An 18,270-nucleotide genomic window follows, 5' to 3' on the forward strand; every position below is an offset into this window, starting at 1 on the left:
GGGACTATTGTGCACTTGGGGCTTTAGACCACAACTCTGGTCTCTGGAAGGGGCATGCACAAATAAACAGTATTTTTTCTTGCATCTTTCTTGTTTCTGTACTTCTCTGTGCATTGGAATAAGCAATGGAGAAGCCCTTAGCTTTAAGCAGCGGTCAGTACACCAACAGAGGCGCCCTTTTGGGTAACTGGCAGGCAGTCAGGAGCAGCCCCACACCCCATCCTGGGAAAGCTGTGCCTGACCAAGAATACCTACTCAATTTGACAGATCCGTCCATTCCGAGAAGAATATTGTCGCTTTTGATGTCTCTGTGAATCACTTGGTTTGAATGAAGGAAATCCAGTGCTTGCAGGCACTGATGGATAACAAAAAAAAAAAAAAGGAACATAAGGGTAAAAATTAATGACCCGATTTCATCACACAAGAAAAGAAATAGTTCTAAAAGATTTAATTTCTAGATGAGTTGAGAGTAATGGCAGAACACTCTGTTTTCAAGAGGTATAGCTTGCTGCTTTAACACTACTAGAATAATAACTTTCTAAATGACGGTACATGAGCTTTTGAAAAAGAAATGTCAATTATTGTTACAGATTATCCCCTGAAAGCACAGACTGAGTGACTGCTGTTAAAATGAATGTGCCATCTCCATCCATATGACAAACTATTATTTTCCAAAAGAAAAAGTCACTTTCTTCAGTATGAAGTGGATCCTTATTAGGTGGAAGGTTGCATGACAAAGATTTTATTGTTAGGTTCTACAGCAGATTTGGAAATAACATGCTAGTCATTTTTCAGAAGCAAACACCAATTTTGGGTGGAATGCTGCCCTTTTAAGCTGAGGATGGTGATAAATGAGTCTCTATTTTTCTTTGCTATTATTTTAAAATTCTGCCACCAACATGTTTGCTTTTACAGGCAAGGAATGCAGTATGGACGTGCTCCAGGCAAATGTTTAAAAGAGGCAAAGTTGAGAACAGTAAAACACAAAAAAAATAGAGAATACACTAACAGTACAGTAACAGAGTATAGTAAGTGTAGTGATTCTGGCAGGCAGTTCATTTAAGATGCTCTTTCTTCTCCCATATTAAAAAAGCAACACAGAAGCAAAGATCTGGACATGAAACCACTCATGTTCTTTGCACCTGCTTCAAAGTACCACTCTGCCCAAGTAATCCGAAGTGCACTCAGGATCCCTTACCTCCCTACATACAGCTGCTATCTGTCCTTCATCCATACACGTCTCCGTAACAACATCAGTTAAAGAGCCTCCAGCCAAGTATTCCATAACCACCCAGAGCTCGTCGCCTACTAGGTAGCTGAAACAAGAAAACAGTGGTGTTGAGATAAATGCGTGTTGCTAAATTGTCTCATGAAAATTACAGCAGTTGGTTTTGTTTCCTGTTCATTTTTAAATGAAGATAGAATGAAATGAATGGACATTCCTTCTAGGCTGTAGATTACATGGAAACTGTGCAGTCCGAATGAGAAATGCACCTAAGTGAAACATCAGATGTCTCAGATGGCGAGCAAGTGAAAAATGTGATTCAGTAAAGATGAATGTTGAACCAGAACTTATCAGATCATCTGGTTCATCATCTTAACGTATACATAAATATCTTGATTAACTTCAGCAACGAGATGACACCTTTCATAGTTGTCCGTGGCAGTGGGAGTGTGTGTGCCACAGACAGAAATTGGTCAACAGCTTGGAAAACCTTATACAAATACATTCAGAAACAGTTTAAAACCTGACAAATTGTGTGTGTCTGGAAACAAGAACCTACTCTTTCTGGAATCCACAGCAATGGAAAATGGTTAGAACAGCCAAAGAGAAATAATTTATAGAGTGACATACCTGCATTTATGATAACATGCAGGAAACACGACCAACTTGAAAACGGAGGAGGGGGAGCTACAGGCAGCTGTTTTAGTAAGATGTGGTTGATCGAGGTCTTTGAAAAGACTCTCTGAACTCCATACTCCGTCTAAACATCAGGAAGCACCTCTTTACTCTGTGGATGACTGGCAGAGGTTGCCCAGAGAGGCTGTGGAGTCTCCCCCCTTGGAGAACTTCAAAAGCTTCTGAGCACCCTGCTCGGGGTGGCCCTGCTGGAGCAGGGGATGGACCAGATGGGCCCAGAGGTCCCTGCCTACTGCAACCATTCTGTGATGCTCTGATACGCCAGAAAAAATTAATGCACATAAAGACCGGTCTCCTCCCATATATTTTTATGCATCTATACACATAAATATATAAATACACATTAATATACATAAAAAAGAGTTTTTTCTGTCAGTAACCAAAAATCTTTGAGCTTCAATATGCAAATGAACATTCATGTGACAACACCAGCAGTACTTACCTGTCTAAATAGTTAACAATATTGGGATTCTTATTTTCCCTCATGACCAGGATTTCATTAATAATTAGTTCCTTTTTGGGCTGCTGTTGGAGATTCATTTGCTTTATGGCCACCTAAAACGAACAGTGAAAACAATGCATTAACTTGACTAGTCTGTTGCACAAGACCGGAGTGAACACAGTGTTTTTGGAAGGATCCATCAGAGCTGCGCCAACCTGTCTTGTTCTTAGACATGAGAGCTCCGTAACTTACAACACCCTATTTGTTTACTTGCTTGCGTGCTAGTTACACATGGTCATATACATCTTGCCTTGTAAAATCTGTAAAAACAGTCTTAAACCATCAACCAAAAATCTCTAATAGCACTCTCTGGACCTACATTATTTTAAGATAGCCTTATTTTATTACCACCATTATTATTGACGCATGTTTTGCAAGCAGCAAGTGATTCTGTTACTGTGAAAACATAAAAACAGCTGGTAATTATCTTTTAACACAGCTTAGATTTGCAATAATCAGGCTTTAAAGAAAAGAATCCATTCTGTGGTATTTTATGGACACACCCAGGGTTATGAGCAGGGCTCAGGGCTTTTAGATTTTTCATTATAAAGTGTCCTCCTGTACAGAGCATCACTGGAGGCGGGTGGAATCACCGGACTCTCACGCTACCAGTAAGATCTATCTGCTGACAAGCAAAAATGATAAATCAGAAATCTTAAACTGTACCCCTGAAGAGCAAAGGGCCTAAGACACCAACATCTGCTCTAAATCGTCGTACCTTCCCTGCCTCTGCCTCAACCTGAAAAGGAAACGATTGATAAGATGCCACGTTAAATCTGCCACTACTGGGCCTGTCAGAATTAACAGTGCTTTTCTTCAAGATTTGTTTCTCAGCCCCCTGGCTCCCACCTCCCTGCAACCAGTTCTTGCCAGGCTGAGCCTGACATAGCCTTGTAGCATCGTGGGCTGTCACCAACACCAGAGCCGAACACGAGCGTAGCTTGTAGGAGAAATCTTTGCCCTGGATACAAGTCCTCCCATTTTAGTGAGTGCCAACCAGCTTCGGAATGACTGAAACACAGAACTGCATCCTGAACACCATCTCTCCTTAATTAGTTCTTGTATTATCCTTTGAAGATGAGACACATGATGGAAAAAATGCTAAACAGTATTGCTGTCTGCACTGGTGATTAAGGTAGGCTGGCACTGAGTGATGGCAGTGACCGTCAGCTGGCTGCATTCATGTATGTGGCAATTCAGACCGAGCGCGTCCTTTGAAGGATGGCACTGCCCCTCCTTCATTACTTCGGGTAGTTCTTAGTAAGGACGAGGGCTGTCCAAAAGCAAGCAATGTAACAAAGGTATTTATTCCTCACAACAACGGGGAAGCTGTGACCACCCCGAGGGGTTCCCCAAGGCCTCTGGTTACAGATCCTTAGGTTTTACAAGACAGTTTTTATGCTGGGAACACATGGAGTTAAATTACACTCAGACCAATTTTCTCTGTAATAGCACAACTTCATCCACACTTGGGAGCAGGGATAAAAATTTCTAAAGCAATACATTTACACTAGCAATAAAAAATACATATATTTTTTTTTTAAATCAGGCTTGCTGGCATTTCTTTATAGATTTCTCTCTATTAAAATGCCCATCCAGGGATGACAGCCATAACATGGCACCAGGATGGACCAACAATACTGTGGAGAGCAAAGACGTGTTCAGAAGATGGAGTATAAGAAAACACATCTCGTACAACTGGCCCTAAAAGCTAAGGGTGAAGCATCGGTCTAAGCACAGAGAGCACTGAGGCTCTTACTGATGTCAGGGGGACCGGGATCCCCCTGCCCAGGGGTTCACAGGCACCTTTTCAGGCATTAATCAACCCCTCAGTGCAACGGCTGCTGGAAAATGGATGGCCCAGTAAGTGTTCAGTTACGGAGGCACAGAACAACATTGGCCTTAAAGAACTTTCACCCAGGAGCTGAAGACAGCAGGCGATGCATTTTGCAGGCTGACACCAGCCCATGCTCAGGAGAAACAGCCCCAGCACCAGCCATCTGCTGGCAAGCTGAAAACTCCATCCCCAATTCCTGCCAGAGCAGAAAGCACTGAGTACCTGCAAGGTCAGCTGGGCCTGCCGGCTCTTACCTCTTGTCCCGTGGCGATATCTATTGCTGTATAAACAGTTCCCGATGCCCTAGAAACAAAACAGCAGCCAACAAATGAAAAGCGTTTTAGTGCCTTCGAGTGAAAACAAGCCCAGACAAGCTCTCTCTGCTGCCTGCAGTGTTTGCAAACCGCCTGCGTTCATTCACGGCAGCACGGCACAGCCACCTGCCGGCCCTCTGCCGTGCAGGGAATCCAAGATAACCAGCTCATGTCCAACGTGAAAAGAAAGGGCTGGTGCAAATCTCCGATGTACACCCTACGTTATTTTAGTTCAAAACTTATGGAGGGAGTTGTTTCTACGGATTTTCTTTCCCCCCAGAAAAGCCTGGAAAATATTCTCCAGTTTTGCATTGTTGGTTTTGAGAATGACTCGGAACAGAAGAACCCAAGACAGCTTCTTTTCGTCAAGAGCCATTCAGCAGACGTAGGTGCTAGTGTAGGGCTACCAAAATATGAGTGAGGGGTTTTGCCTGCCATCCGCCTCTCTTTAAAGGCCATCCTTCCCCTGCAAGGCTGGGAAGGGCCAGAAGGGCCATGATCAGAGGAAATCCCTTTAGGTTTAAAAGCAACTGTGGGCTTATAAACCCTACTGGGGCTTATTTGTGCTAAGCCGCAGGCTTACACCGCCATCATTCATGAAGTCTGTGTCTGCATGGACAGCAGGCCACGGAGAGCCAGGGCGGGGATTCTGAGACGTGGGAACGTGCACCTGGCAAGCGCCCCGTGGACTGACAACACAAAATCCTTTTGCTCATTTTTGCATGATCACCCAGATTGTTTCTGTTTACCTGCAGGCTGAAATATTTCTGAGAAATTTTACTTCAACAGGCATCAGAGACTGCACACCAGTGTTGCGAATGTTATCACTGGGCATGCTACGTATTCTTTTAATATAAATGCAAATGCGTTTGCCTATGACTAATTGTTGAGATTAATCCAATTTGTTTTCATAAAAAGCCAACACCATTTATTCAGATTTGCTAACACTGTGCTACACCTCCCGAGTAAAGTCCTGTCAGGGTTTATTATAAAACAGCCACTTAAATGAGGACGCATTTTGCTATGCCTCAGGCCATCTGTGAAGAGTTTAGATAAAGGTGAGTAATTTAAGTAAAGCTGTGAATTAATTGCAAGGGCTCTGTGATTCTGCATTAGGGACTTTTACTTCTAAGCAGCTATAATTTCTGATCTGTATCTAACTTCCAAACTCTTCTGTAACATCTTCGTTTTAATGCAGTTAGGCAAGTACCAGGACCAACAATTAGATCTGTGTCACTATGATGCAGTGCAACACAAGTTTAAAAAAAAAAAAAAAAAGGAAAGAAAAAATAGAATCCCTGAACCCATGCTGCTCATGGCTTCATACTGCTTTGTCTTTTTTAACAAGAGCTAAGCACAGCTTGAGCAAACGCAGCCTCTTTGCCAAGCCCTAGTTAATGAAGTTTCCTCCAGTGTCAGCAGCGTTTACAGTCCTAAACCAGAGACAAATTACAAGCCACTGACCCAGCTCTGAAGCTGGCCCATGCTTCAGCACAGGCCTGCTAACTCCTGTTCACTGCGAAGTGGCTGTGAAAGCATCACACTGTTTATTAACTTACCAACTGTATGGAGCCACGAGGTGCTACTGGCTGGTCGATTCACTCCTCCTTACATAAAAAGTTGCTACCTGCACTTTGCTGAGCAGCCACGTCTCCTGCCTTTCACTCATTAGCTGCACTGAAAACACTCCTCACGTCTCCCCAGTGTTATACTGAGAGCCTAAGCACCTCCTTTACGTACTGCAGGGTGAAATAATCTGAAGTGCATTATTGAGCGCACTCGCTGTTTTAGTATTTGAGAAGAATTACTCTAATTTACATGATAAAAGCTACAGCAAGTCTTAAACAAATGGCTTTGCATGTAGTTGGAGTCCAAAAAACAGGTGTCAGAACAGTCTCGCGTTCAGCTGTTCACTGCAACAGCAATGCAGATCTTCCAGACATCCACATTTTTTTTTCTTAGTATGTTTCCCCAGCTCTGTAAATCAACCTGCGCATTACAGCTATGAGGTGCTTACAGCAACCCACCTGCTCCTCTGTCACAGGGCACACGATCTTCTGCCTGGAGGACATCTACGTAGGTACCCTTTAGGGCAGGTATTAGCCACTTGCTTTCCACCAGTTGTTGCAGTACCTTTGTACAACCTCACTCCCAGCAGTGTCAAAATAAAAGAGTGAGGATGATGGTCGTTTTCTGACAGCGACAGCAAGAATCTGTTCACACACGTTTAATCTGAATCTCACGCCTTCAGCTGACACTTATCTTCTGAGAGACTGGCATAGCTCTGAGTGTCCACTGACATACCAGTGACAGTAAGAACCAGAGCTGCAGGTAGAAAGCAAGCCGGAATCTGAGAAAGGCTTGTCTGCAACGAATGGAGGAGAAACACCTCCGCACCAGTGTCTTATCAAGTAAGATATATCTACTATAAAGCCTGCTAGAGAAAGACCATGAGTGCGTCTGTTTTTCTTCAGTATTTATCAGTTCTCGGTCAGCAACGTGCTGCCCTGGGTTCAAACCTCACAGACAGTTAAGGCAGAAACCATCTCCTGATGTCAGTAAACAGCTTTCTGCCATACGCAAGCAGCAGCATGGCCCTGGTCTTACACAAATGGCATTAGCCCTCCTGGAATTACAGCAGAGCCAAGGAAGCTTGGCCTGAGCAGGCAGTCTGTCTATTTAAAAGGCATATCCGATACCTCATTTTGATGTAATTCCTCTTGTTCTTGTCTCCTCACATAGGAATAATTTCAGATCACTCCTATTTAGAGTAAGTGAAGTAGGGTTTCAAAAGGGAATAGCTTGGTAGATTATTTTCAGTAAATAAAACCCGCAGGATCCCAGAGTGGTCTGCCAGCAGGCAGGTGATGCATTTCCTCATTAAGTGCTTTGCACATCTACACTGTCTTAATTACCGATTTATTCATTTATTTTGTTTTGCATGTGTTTAAGTTTCTAAACTCTGTTTTTTTTTGTTCCTGATCGCTGAAATATTTTTAGCAAAACGTTTGAAAGAAATGCTATTGAGAGCTTTTATTTATATGACAATTACCATTTGGCAAGTTGCTCTTTGAGAGATTTTTTTTTCTTCTTTCTTTAGTGTGGCTATATTATTTTGAGACACACAAAAATGATTCCTTCTAAGAAAATAAATGCTGCACACTGGAGGGACAGCAGATTGTCCAGGGTCTGTTCCTTGCTGCAGATAAGACATTGCCAGCAGCAAGGTGTCTTTAATGATTCCTTCTGGCCACAACTAAAATACTGATGAGCAGTGAGAGACAGGAGAATCTAAATGCAGCGTCTGAGTGTGTCTGGAGCTTTCCCAGACTCACACTTGGTATTTTACCAGCAAAAACACCCAGCCCATGTTTTTGTATAGATAACTATGATTGCACTTACCCTTGGCCAATTTTTTCAAATCGGGTGTATTTCTTCTTAGGGTCTCCCACACTCACTATGCTCCCTGAAAGAAACAAAATTAAAGACACCCACTTCAAAATGGAGATAGCACCTTCTGAGAGACCAGACATGCTGTATGGGGTTGTGAGTTGCACGTAGCCAGGGGGGTAATAATAATGATCAACCATACAGGCAGCTCTGTAGCACAGCTGGACTCCATAAAGACTTTTTTTTTTAAACAGTCCTTTGGAGATTCCCTGCGTCTCTGGACCTTGACAGGGAACTGGCAACGTGTAAATATATTGATAGGACACGGATATCAGAAACGAACAAATATCCATGCAAGTGCTTTTCTGTTGTCTACAAACATTAATGAGAGCTGCAATAACAGAGCCTTTTTATTTTATTATTATTCATTCAGAATAAATACTCTGTAAGATTCTACACAAGTTTTAATACTTTCAAAGATGAAACACACCTTGGGTTCTAGAATCGGTTTTTACAGACAGATGCCATTTCAGAACAGGAAGACCATAGCAAAGTGTTTACAAGAAGGGATCTTCTCAATCTTTCAGTAGTTTGCCTAAATAACGTTTTCATCCTTTCAAATGAGAACATCGCGTGTTATAATAAATAATTATGGTTGTTTAAAAACGATGACCCTCACAACTGGTTACCTCACAATTATTTACAAAGGAGACTGTGCTTGTGCCATTTGAAGAACTGCCTTTCTTGCCTTCACCCTGACCTGGACCAGTAACAAGCCTTTGACTCTCAGCAGGGACATCCTCACAGTTAAGAACCATGATGCAAAATGACAGCAGCCTTCCTCCGGAACCAGCACAGCTGGCAGCAGGGACAGCTGCGCGAGGAGATGCTGGTGAGCCGGGAGCGCAGAGGCTGCGAGGCACAAAGCGGGGCGGACGGCGTGCCGCAACCTCCTGGCTGCAGCTCAGGGAGGCAGGGCCAGCCCGTTGGGCCAGCCATGGGACACCCAGGTCCCCAGCAGTTTTGGAGCACGTGCCAGTGAAAGCCAGAATTAGAGCACGCACAGCTTGATGGGTTCTTGCCCACTCAGAGATGTAGGCAGTCTGAATGGGAAGGAAAGAAAGCAGCAATCAGTATACTAAGTTTATATCGAGCGAAAGAGCCAGAATCTGCTAAATTCAAACACATCCAAAGGAGTTATTCAAAAACAACGTTGTTTTTTTTCTGGTCCAGCAGTTGCCTACATAAAACACAAACAACAGTGCCTAAGTTGATGGTTAAATGGCAATCCAAATGACTGAAAAATTTAAGTGTGAACGTACATCACTGAAATGCTTGGAGGAGATTAGCTCAGGAGGAAAGATTGCCCACATTTTGCAGAATACTTTGATCTGACAATATTCCTGCATCACCAATACAAATACGTACTTATTTGCCTCCGTGTTCAAAGCTACTGTACGTAGTGAAGAAGCAAACACCTTTCTCCCTCTCCAGGCCAGTTCTCCAGGGCAGAGGGCTTTAAAAGCTGGATGCCCAGCCAGGGATCCTGCCTGCCAGCACGGCAAGGAGACAGGGCATCGACACCATCTGCTACACTCCTTGCTTAAACAATTTTCCTGGTCCTGGCAAGATCACTAAAAGGAGCTGCAGGGGAAGAGGTTTCCTTTGTGCTGCAGTACTCCCTCCCCTCTCCCGGCACTCCAGGAATGCCAGCCAGTGCCCGCTGCTGATGGCAGTGCAAGCACTCGCTGGCTGAAGATGCTGACATTGTCCCAAATAGCCTGAAGTGATCCTGCCCTGCTGTCGCTGCCTGCAAGAGATACTGCAATTGTCTTGCCTGGAGTCAAAGCCAAGGACATAGCACTGAGATGACCCTGGTTAACTTTTGTATTTTCCTCTGGTCGGAATGCCAAACGCTGCCCAGCTCCATGCAAAGCAGAGGACACACCGTTTTCAGCTACACTTCAAAATCCATTGCTAAAATTGGACGCCCTGAAGACGGCTGTGGCCGACCTCCTGCAGTGGGATCCTGGAGCTGAACAAGGACAGCTTCCCAGGCAAAGTGGGAACTCGCTGAAACACAACCTGAGATGAAGCTTTCGTTCTGCTTCACTAGAATAGGTCTTTGCTGTAAAACAACTCTTCAGCCAAGAGGATTATGACCAGAGGACTCTGGAACTCCCTTTCTAATGGACTGAAAGAAGGGGCATAACCAAGAGAAAGCATTCCCTCCTGCTCGTCCAGGAGGAAGCTTGCACTGCTGAACTTGACCACCCCCCAGACCAGGATCCCCATGAATCTCTGCAGTACCGAACTAAGCTCTGCCGTAACCTTGTGCTGGACAACAGGAAAAATACCGCGTTGGTGGTGTCCAGTTTGGTGCTGTTCTCAGCTAGACAGACACCAGAATTCACAGACGTTCATGTTAGAAAGGAGTACAGAAAAAGAGAGACTGGAGAACAAATACTTCAAATAAAATTTTTCCCAATTTGCTACTGACTCAGATTTTATAGTCCTTCCTAATATCTTGAGGAGATGCTTTTGCAAGTCACTTGTTTACGTCTGGTATCCTGTAATTAAGCCACTGCTTTTCAAATATGATAGCACTGAAATCAACAAACGGGCTGGTGTGCAGCTCCAGCTCACAGGAGCACTCCCTATTCTGGACCAGAGATAAACATACTTTGGTGTTTTTAAGCACTTTCCTTTATCAAGTCCTAAATTAAGTGGATAAGAAAGCCGAATTGGGCCACTTCCGTTTCATAATTACAGTGGAACATATTCATGATTTCATTAGAGTTTTGTTTGATCTTATCTCAGTATTACAGGCTTTACTTCCTAGTAAAATGTGTAATCAATGTGTCTCTAAAAAAACCTGAGTTATTTCAAGCAGAGAAGAGTTATGAAAGCAATTTAAGTTAAAAGAGGGTAAGGGACATCTTCATAAGAGTAGAATAAAACCAGCTGCAGATAAAGTAGGCAAGGTGGAGAAGTCACATGAGTTTGAAAACAAACAAACAAAAATCATCCGAAACCACATGCTTAGATCTAATTAGCCCATGACTACAACCGAAGAGCAGCACCCTCATTTATAGATGGCTTCACAGAAGTACAGAAAGGTTTTCATTGTCCACATCACAATTTGCTGAGGCAGATCTTCAGACCTTGCACTGGGTATCAAATTCTTAAGAAAGTAAAAACATGAAAGCATGACACATTTCAGAGGTGTAACCCTCAATAACTCAAGGGCTCAGTCCGAATCTAGGTTACACGAGCTTCAATAAACGATATGCATACTTAATGTTCAAGTAAGCAGGGTACCTGCAGATCTCATGGTAGGTGCCTGCCTCAAACAGTTAGCCTCAGAGGAAGGAGTTATAGTTTCTCCCTTTGTAACCTGACATACCTGCAGATAAACTTCCTGCTCTGGAATAAACACATTATTTCATTATCTCCTCAGCTAAAGCCAGGGAACTTCTGCCGTCAGTACCCCCTAAAGGCACTGAGATGCAGTTCTATACAGTCCTGTCAACCTGCCAAGGGTACAGAAACCAATACAAGCAGCAAAGAAATGCTTCAGCTTCTGCAGTCACAGCCACCATCGGTGGCAGGGACGTAATGACAAAGGTTGGTTCAGCACAAGAACGAGCCACCGACAAACCACGGTGAGGAAGCCACATACAGACTGTGCTCTTTCCAAGTGGTTACCTCCATTAAAGGCACAACATTATTGGCTTTGAGATCAAACACAAGGAGGCATAGATCAATCACTTACTGTCCTAACAGTTAACTGGAGACAGAGTGAAGCGGGGTACCTTATCAGCTCAAGGGTTTGTTATCTGATAACACAGCACTGAAAGCTAGAACGTGCAAGAAGCTGATCATTGTGCTGTAAAACCACAAAGGGTTTAATGTGCTTGCCTAGCGTACAATCCATGCAGGGCTTTGGGGCCAACAGTCGTGATTCTGATGGCGTTAACTGGTTGGGAATCAGGTATGTAAGGGTGTCATTTATCTGAGGAATATGCAGTGAATGTGCTGGAGGCTAGCTCCTGAGAAACGCTTGCAGTAGTTGACCCCCTTCATGCTGAAGGAATAGTTCTGTAGCTGTCTACAAGTTAGGAGAGAAAGATTTCTGTATTTTGGCTCCGATGACTGGTGAGAAGTCATGAATCTAAAGAGAATTTAGGAAACCAAACATTCGGCTAAATTTTGGTATCAGCACACTGGAGTTCACGAGGTCATTCACTAGGCCACAGACTTCTGCTCAAGCAGAAATAATCACATTTTTTGCCTTTAGCACAAGCAGAAACTCAGGCAAATCCAACCCAGTCACAGCTGCCCTCGGAGGCAGAAGGAATATCCAGCGTGCTCCTTCACTTCCTCTAAGTACAGTAACAGTTTGTGTGAGGAGTTGTAATTGACCCTTTGTCACTAAACTAAGGTTGATGGTTTGGTACAGAAAATCTTGAGACACACATACAACACACTGCTTTATCAGACAAGAACTACAGAATACGTACTCAGCTTCTCTAGGATCTCCTCGTCTGTCATCTTGGACTTTTTTCGCTGCCGGTCTGTGTTTCTGTACAAGGTATTTGTGTTCGAGTTTTCAGGCTGGGGAGTTGTGGCTTCTTTAGCCGGTGCTGGTGCAGCGACGGGTTCAATTACAGAGCGAGTGTAGATCTGTGACAGTAAATTACTGTGTGTCAGAAAGGTGGATCGCAGAGGTGCCCCTGAGACTGTGACACAAACACTTAGGAAGATGCTGCCTGCCACACCCAGGACTCTTAAAATGTTCCTTTTCACTTTCCACTTCTCAAATAAGGATAAATGAAGGCTAGTTTTATGCAAGTTCACAGCCAGTTTCATTTTCTATTTTATTTTCTGAAAGATGACTGAAACAATGAATTTACTGTGCTGCCAGAACAGGGAAATACTACGTCCAGGGCCTTGGTCCTTGTTGCTCATCTGTTTAGATGGGTAACAAAATGACTCGCAGTTGGAACTTTGCTAACAGTTCCAAAGATGGCACCAATATAGTGCTGAAGGCAACAGTTGTGCAACAGAAATAATGAGCATTAGGACACTGGTTTTATCAGTAAGATAGGTATCTGAATAGAAGCAGCGAGCACTTCCATTTTCTGGTCAGAACTGCTGAACTGACTTCCCGCCAGTGTTTCAAGCTGTAAGGAGCAGCCATGAGGCATTACAGTCTTTCAGACTTCCACTTTCTCTTCACATTGCACAGCTGCGTAGGATTCTCACCAAACTTCAGCCATACACAAGCTAATAGTGTAGTCTGAGTTACTCATTTAGCTCCTCATATAGTGAAGAGGAACGGGTACATCCTAAATGTCCAACGCAGGTGTGCAATGGATCTGCTGACTGCTCCCTCCACTTGATGGCACAGCAAGTCTGCAGATACTTTGGACCAAGTTGTTCACTTTTATACTAGCAGCATTAAAAGAAACAATGCTACCTCTTAGCTGATACTAAGATAAAATTCCTCGTTCCAATCAGCATCAAAGGAAACTCTTAACTAAATAAATAATTAAGTTCCATCAGATTTTCCTGGTGTCAGTAGCTTGGGTGAAGCAATACCCCATGACAGGGCTCCAGCCCTCAGACCCTTCACCAACGTGCCCCAAGTGCTGCCTGATCAGAAACATTCATTACACCACGAGCAGTGCTGACTAAAGCTGGGACCTACTGATTTTGTATGTTCAGGCCGTGGTGCAATAACAGGCGGAGGTTCATTGTCATCTTCCTCTTCCTCATCTTCTTCATCCTCTTCTTCAGAAACAGAAGGTGCTAAGGGGGGTTCTGATGCTGTTTTTGTGCTCTGTGGACAGACAGTAGCATGACTGACAATCACCATGTTGGCACTTGGGAGGTTTGATAATTACATACAACTCTGCTTAGCCATCAGAAACCAATCTATACATGCCTACAGTGAGTCCTAGACACCTCACTTGCACACCCTACAATTTAAAGGTTACAGATTACAATGTTTTGTTAATTCATCTTGGTGTTTTTCATTTTTGCTTTTTAGTTTTTACAATAAACTATTACATATGCTATTAAACTGTGACATGTGTACCTTCCTGGAGTAAGAAATTAAACAAAAACAACTAATTCCCATGTTTTGTCAAAGTCTGATTTCACGTAAGTAACGCTTGAATCTATCACTAGAAATCACATCTAGTTGCGAGTTCATTGCTTTGGCATTGTTTGCAGAAATGGTACCAGTTAATTAAGTTAACAGGTGTCTGCTGGCTAGGTTAATTAGCACACTTCAAAGTGCAAAGTCTCCTGCATTGTCTTGCAGGGAATTTTGCTTTGTAGAGAAAGGCTGTTTGTTTCTTTATTATTTTACCCCTGGGGCAGTCACATTACATGTTTCCACAGTGCTGAATTTCCCTGTTCAGCTCCTTTTTCACTACCGTCTTCCTCTTTATCTAATCATAAAGCGACACATTGATCTCTCCACTATTTCTCTCTTATTGCGACAGTGACCCAGAGTGAATGCAGCCCCTCAGCGGCACGGTGCATCCTGCTGACCTCTTGGTGGCTGCCAGGCAGACGTCCCAGCTGCTTACCCAGGCTCCCATTACAGCAGCGGAGAAAAAAGCTACTGCCAGGGCGCAGTCGACCTTCAGGCACAAGTACAAACGTGGGGCAGGCGAGGGAAGTCTGGCTGATCAGTTTAGACAGATACGTGTCTACATGTAAACAGCAGCTGAGAGTGCAGGTATTTAAAGTTAAGTGAGTTGAAACCCACTTATCTTTAAAATGGTGTCAATTTAGTATAGTGCAAATAGCAGTAACAGAAAGCCCACAGGAAACGGGGGGAACTGATTCATCTGTGCACCGGTGCTGCGCTGCACGGCTGCATGCGGTCACCTGGATGCGAACACACTGGCAGGTATGCCAGGAATACACACACGAGAATCCTGTTTTCTGTGAGATGCAGTTCCATCACCCAGCCTTCTGAGGTAAATGGCTATTAATATGGCCAAAAGTAGGGGGAATGATACAGGAGATATCCTCAACACTAGCTTAAGGGGCAATGCTATCGAGGATGACCTAATGGGATGGTGTACGTTACTCTGTCACGTATTAAATCAGTGTATAGCTTTCTATATACATCACTAGCATTTTGCTTACGTGGGGAGAGAAGATATAAGGCAAAAATAACGAAGGGAATAATCACATTTCTGCTCTGTTAAATTCTTATAACCTTTTTTTTTTTTTTTTTTCCACTGGGCTCCATGTTTGGTCTGACAGCACTGAATTGTGTAGCTAGAACATAAAGTCATATTATTTAATACTAGACTCCCATTAAGGAGTGAAATGAAATTTAAAAAAGCCTCCAATGACTGCTCACTCCTGTCAGAGTTGTTTTCTCTATAACATTCAACCAGCATCCTATGAGCAGGTAACTTTCAAAAGCTGACGTCTCACTGCTGGCTGTGTTTACCAGAACCAAATAGCACAACATCTGCCAGTGCGTCCATACCCACCGGAAAAGCTGTCTGGAAGGCTTCACTATGCTCCCGTGGAACCAAACTTCCTTTTAAAAGTTTCACATTTTATGAAAGATAATGAAAGTGGTATCAAATGAAAATTTATTGAAAAAGAAGTGTGAATATTCAACGATGATTTTCATTTCATTATACACAGTCTCTGCTGTGTAATCACAAACCGAAAACGATGTTGCTTAACACTTGAAAATAAAGGCCAAATCCCCACTCAATCATTTGCTATTTAATGCACTAACATTAACACTAATAAATCTGGTCAATATTAATGTGAATGTCATGAGAACATCTTTGGGATTGCTACAGCAATTCAGTATTATTAGAGTGAATCATTACTTAAAACTTTCTTTCTATGGTTCCAGTGAGTTACATATCAATTACAGCCTTATTTATATTCAGCTACATATCCAGCTGTACTAAGGATAAATCATAAAATTTAATAGAAATGGTTTCCAAGTTGTTAAAACTATATGAAAATGGCCTAATTAGACAGTACTGCATTTTGTTGTGAATTATATATTCCACCACGGCTAACAACAGTACGCAATCTTCTGTCTGCAAAACCAGACTGTATTAAATCTGTAGAGAAGTTCTTACAGGGAACTAGAAAATAGGCAGTAATCCTTTCGGTGCTGCTGCAAAGGCACCAACACGTACTTCCTTTCAGCCTATAAGGCTGGCACTCTACCATGAAAGCCAAAGCTCACAGTTTGCTCGACAATCACACGCCTTGAAAGCAAAAGGTTACTTCCACACTCACCGAAGGATGGGCTTCTATGTATCCATGGGCGCTTTTATCTGCAACGTGCAAGGGAAAATTAACACCGTTATGAAAGAGCATCCGTTGGGGGGAATCCCACAGAACAAGTAAATCCAAATTGAAATCATTTTTCTTCCACAACGTCCCTCCAGTAACAAGAGTTATTTTACACAGACAGCAAGAAGCAGGACAATATGCTAGGGTATACTACATATTTTTCTACAAATACAATTTTTTCTTCAACATCCAATGCTTCCATTGCCCAAAAGAGCTAAAGCAGTTATTGTTTTTTTGTTCGTTTTTAAAATAAATTGCATGCATTGATTCTCTCTAGCTTGCTGCACATGTGTCCCCGTAAAAGCTTCAGAATCCCCCTTAGCTAGGTGGGTTCTGTTCTGACACAGCCCAGTAACAGCTAATTAAGGTGCTAGATCCTTCTTGTAGTGCTGGACAGGAATACATCCACCCTTCTAACTTTACTGAGCTCAGGAGCATACACTGCTTAGAATTTTGCATTTCATCACAGAAGTACTTGCTGTTTTAGCAGACATTAAATGATGCTTTCCCTTAAAAAGAAGACAAATGTTAATACTTTCTGGAAATAACTGTACGGTTTTTAGAAGGTCCTCTGAGAAGCTGCCCCTGCCTGCATTCTGGGAGTTGTATTGGTTGAACCAGCGAACTGAGGAAATTACAGACTCCAGCACCGCAGACTAGGACGTGTAGGAACTGAACCACTGCAGGCTAAGTTACAAATGCTTTCCACACCCTGTTGGGCACAGGCACCCCCTCATCAGCTGAAGCTGTTGACACAAGCTTTATCAAAACAAATGCATCTTTCCGGTGTTTCTGTTTTTAATGCATCTCAGTTGTTAAGAAATAGCAGAACACATCAATACAAAAGCCAGATGTGCTGCATCTAGAAACACCTCTGCTTTCTTGCTAGATCTGTCACGAGCCAGAGCTTGATTAGTGAAATGAGAAAAAAACATGGGCCAAAGGAAAAAAAAAAAGGCAAACTACAGCGCAGACTTGCTTTCTCATTTTTGCAACTCTAGACTACAATTTTGCAGCCTGTACACAACCATGGGAAAAATGACACCACCATCACGTTTGCAGGCTTTGGCATGGTAATGCCTAAATCATGAGGATCTTCCTGGAATGCCACAGAGATGGCTCTGGGCATTACTGCTTTGGGACTTCTCTGCAGCTCATACAGAAAATCCTTGAAAATTCTTCTCTTCATAAAATACCACAAAAATTCCTCATAGTCCATAACCTATTGCTCCTAGGGTCCAACAGTAATTCATTAGATGAAGTAAACGGGTGTGCGCTGTACCCCTGAACACTGCAAAGTAACAAGAACACTAAGACATAAAACAGAAGGAAACATGACCTCAGGCTGCTGATGCTTCTGAATAAAAATTGAATAAATATGACAGTGACTGTCTGGCATCTTATTTAGTTCCGAAAACAAGACAAAGAAAAGTTAGAGTTTCAATGATATTTGTGGACAAAAGGGGAAATTAACTCATTTCAGCAATATCTCACTAAGAGTAATTTTCTAAGGTTGCTTCTTGACCACTGAGCATTCTGGAGCTTCAGTTTGATTCACTCAGGGGCCTGACATCCCTTTTTTTTTGCAGTGAGATGGTAACTTACCTCCTGACGTAAAGCTCATATATTTCTGGTTGTTAACTGTTTCTTTGGAATCATAAAATTTGAGGACATCTAGAACTGCTTGTGGGTTCTTCTTCTGCTCTAGTTTTGTTATGTTGGAGGTCTGTAGTAGCCTGGCCCACTGCTCTGGAATGCCCTGTAGATGCCAAGTGGAAAGAATGTTAATTTAGAGTATTTAACAGCTGCAGCTGTACAGATCTTTTACCAAGATCCCATGCTACCTGTAAGATTACTTTCAGAAATTTTGATTGATACCTTACATTAAAATTAGCAGCTTAAACAGTAGATGCAATCATTCTCTTCTCTAACAAAATACAGAGAT

General features: G+C 42.8%; 1 protein-coding gene across 3 annotated transcripts in view; it reads right to left on the reverse strand.

Moving 5' to 3' along the window:
• PAK3 (p21 (RAC1) activated kinase 3) overlaps window positions 1-18,270 on the reverse strand; it is a 113,755-nt gene that overhangs the window by 5,613 nt on the left and 89,872 nt on the right. For all 3 annotated transcript variants that reach the window (XM_035323702.1, XM_035323704.1, XM_035323703.1), the window contains 9 exons: window positions 17,931-18,084; window positions 16,269-16,306; window positions 13,678-13,809; window positions 12,488-12,650; window positions 7,977-8,040; window positions 4,515-4,563; window positions 2,364-2,476; window positions 1,199-1,316; window positions 256-355 (listed from right to left, as the gene is read on the reverse strand). In XM_035323702.1, coding sequence (XP_035179593.1) covers window positions 256-355; window positions 1,199-1,316; window positions 2,364-2,476; window positions 4,515-4,563; window positions 7,977-8,040; window positions 12,488-12,650; window positions 13,678-13,809; window positions 16,269-16,306; window positions 17,931-18,084 — 931 coding nt within the window. The remainder of the gene's footprint in view (window positions 1-255; window positions 356-1,198; window positions 1,317-2,363; window positions 2,477-4,514; window positions 4,564-7,976; window positions 8,041-12,487; window positions 12,651-13,677; window positions 13,810-16,268; window positions 16,307-17,930; window positions 18,085-18,270) is intronic.

The sequence above is a fragment of the Oxyura jamaicensis genome, chromosome 4, assembly GCF_011077185.1.
Source record: "Oxyura jamaicensis isolate SHBP4307 breed ruddy duck chromosome 4, BPBGC_Ojam_1.0, whole genome shotgun sequence".
NCBI classification, from domain to species: Eukaryota; Metazoa; Chordata; class Aves; order Anseriformes; family Anatidae; genus Oxyura; species Oxyura jamaicensis.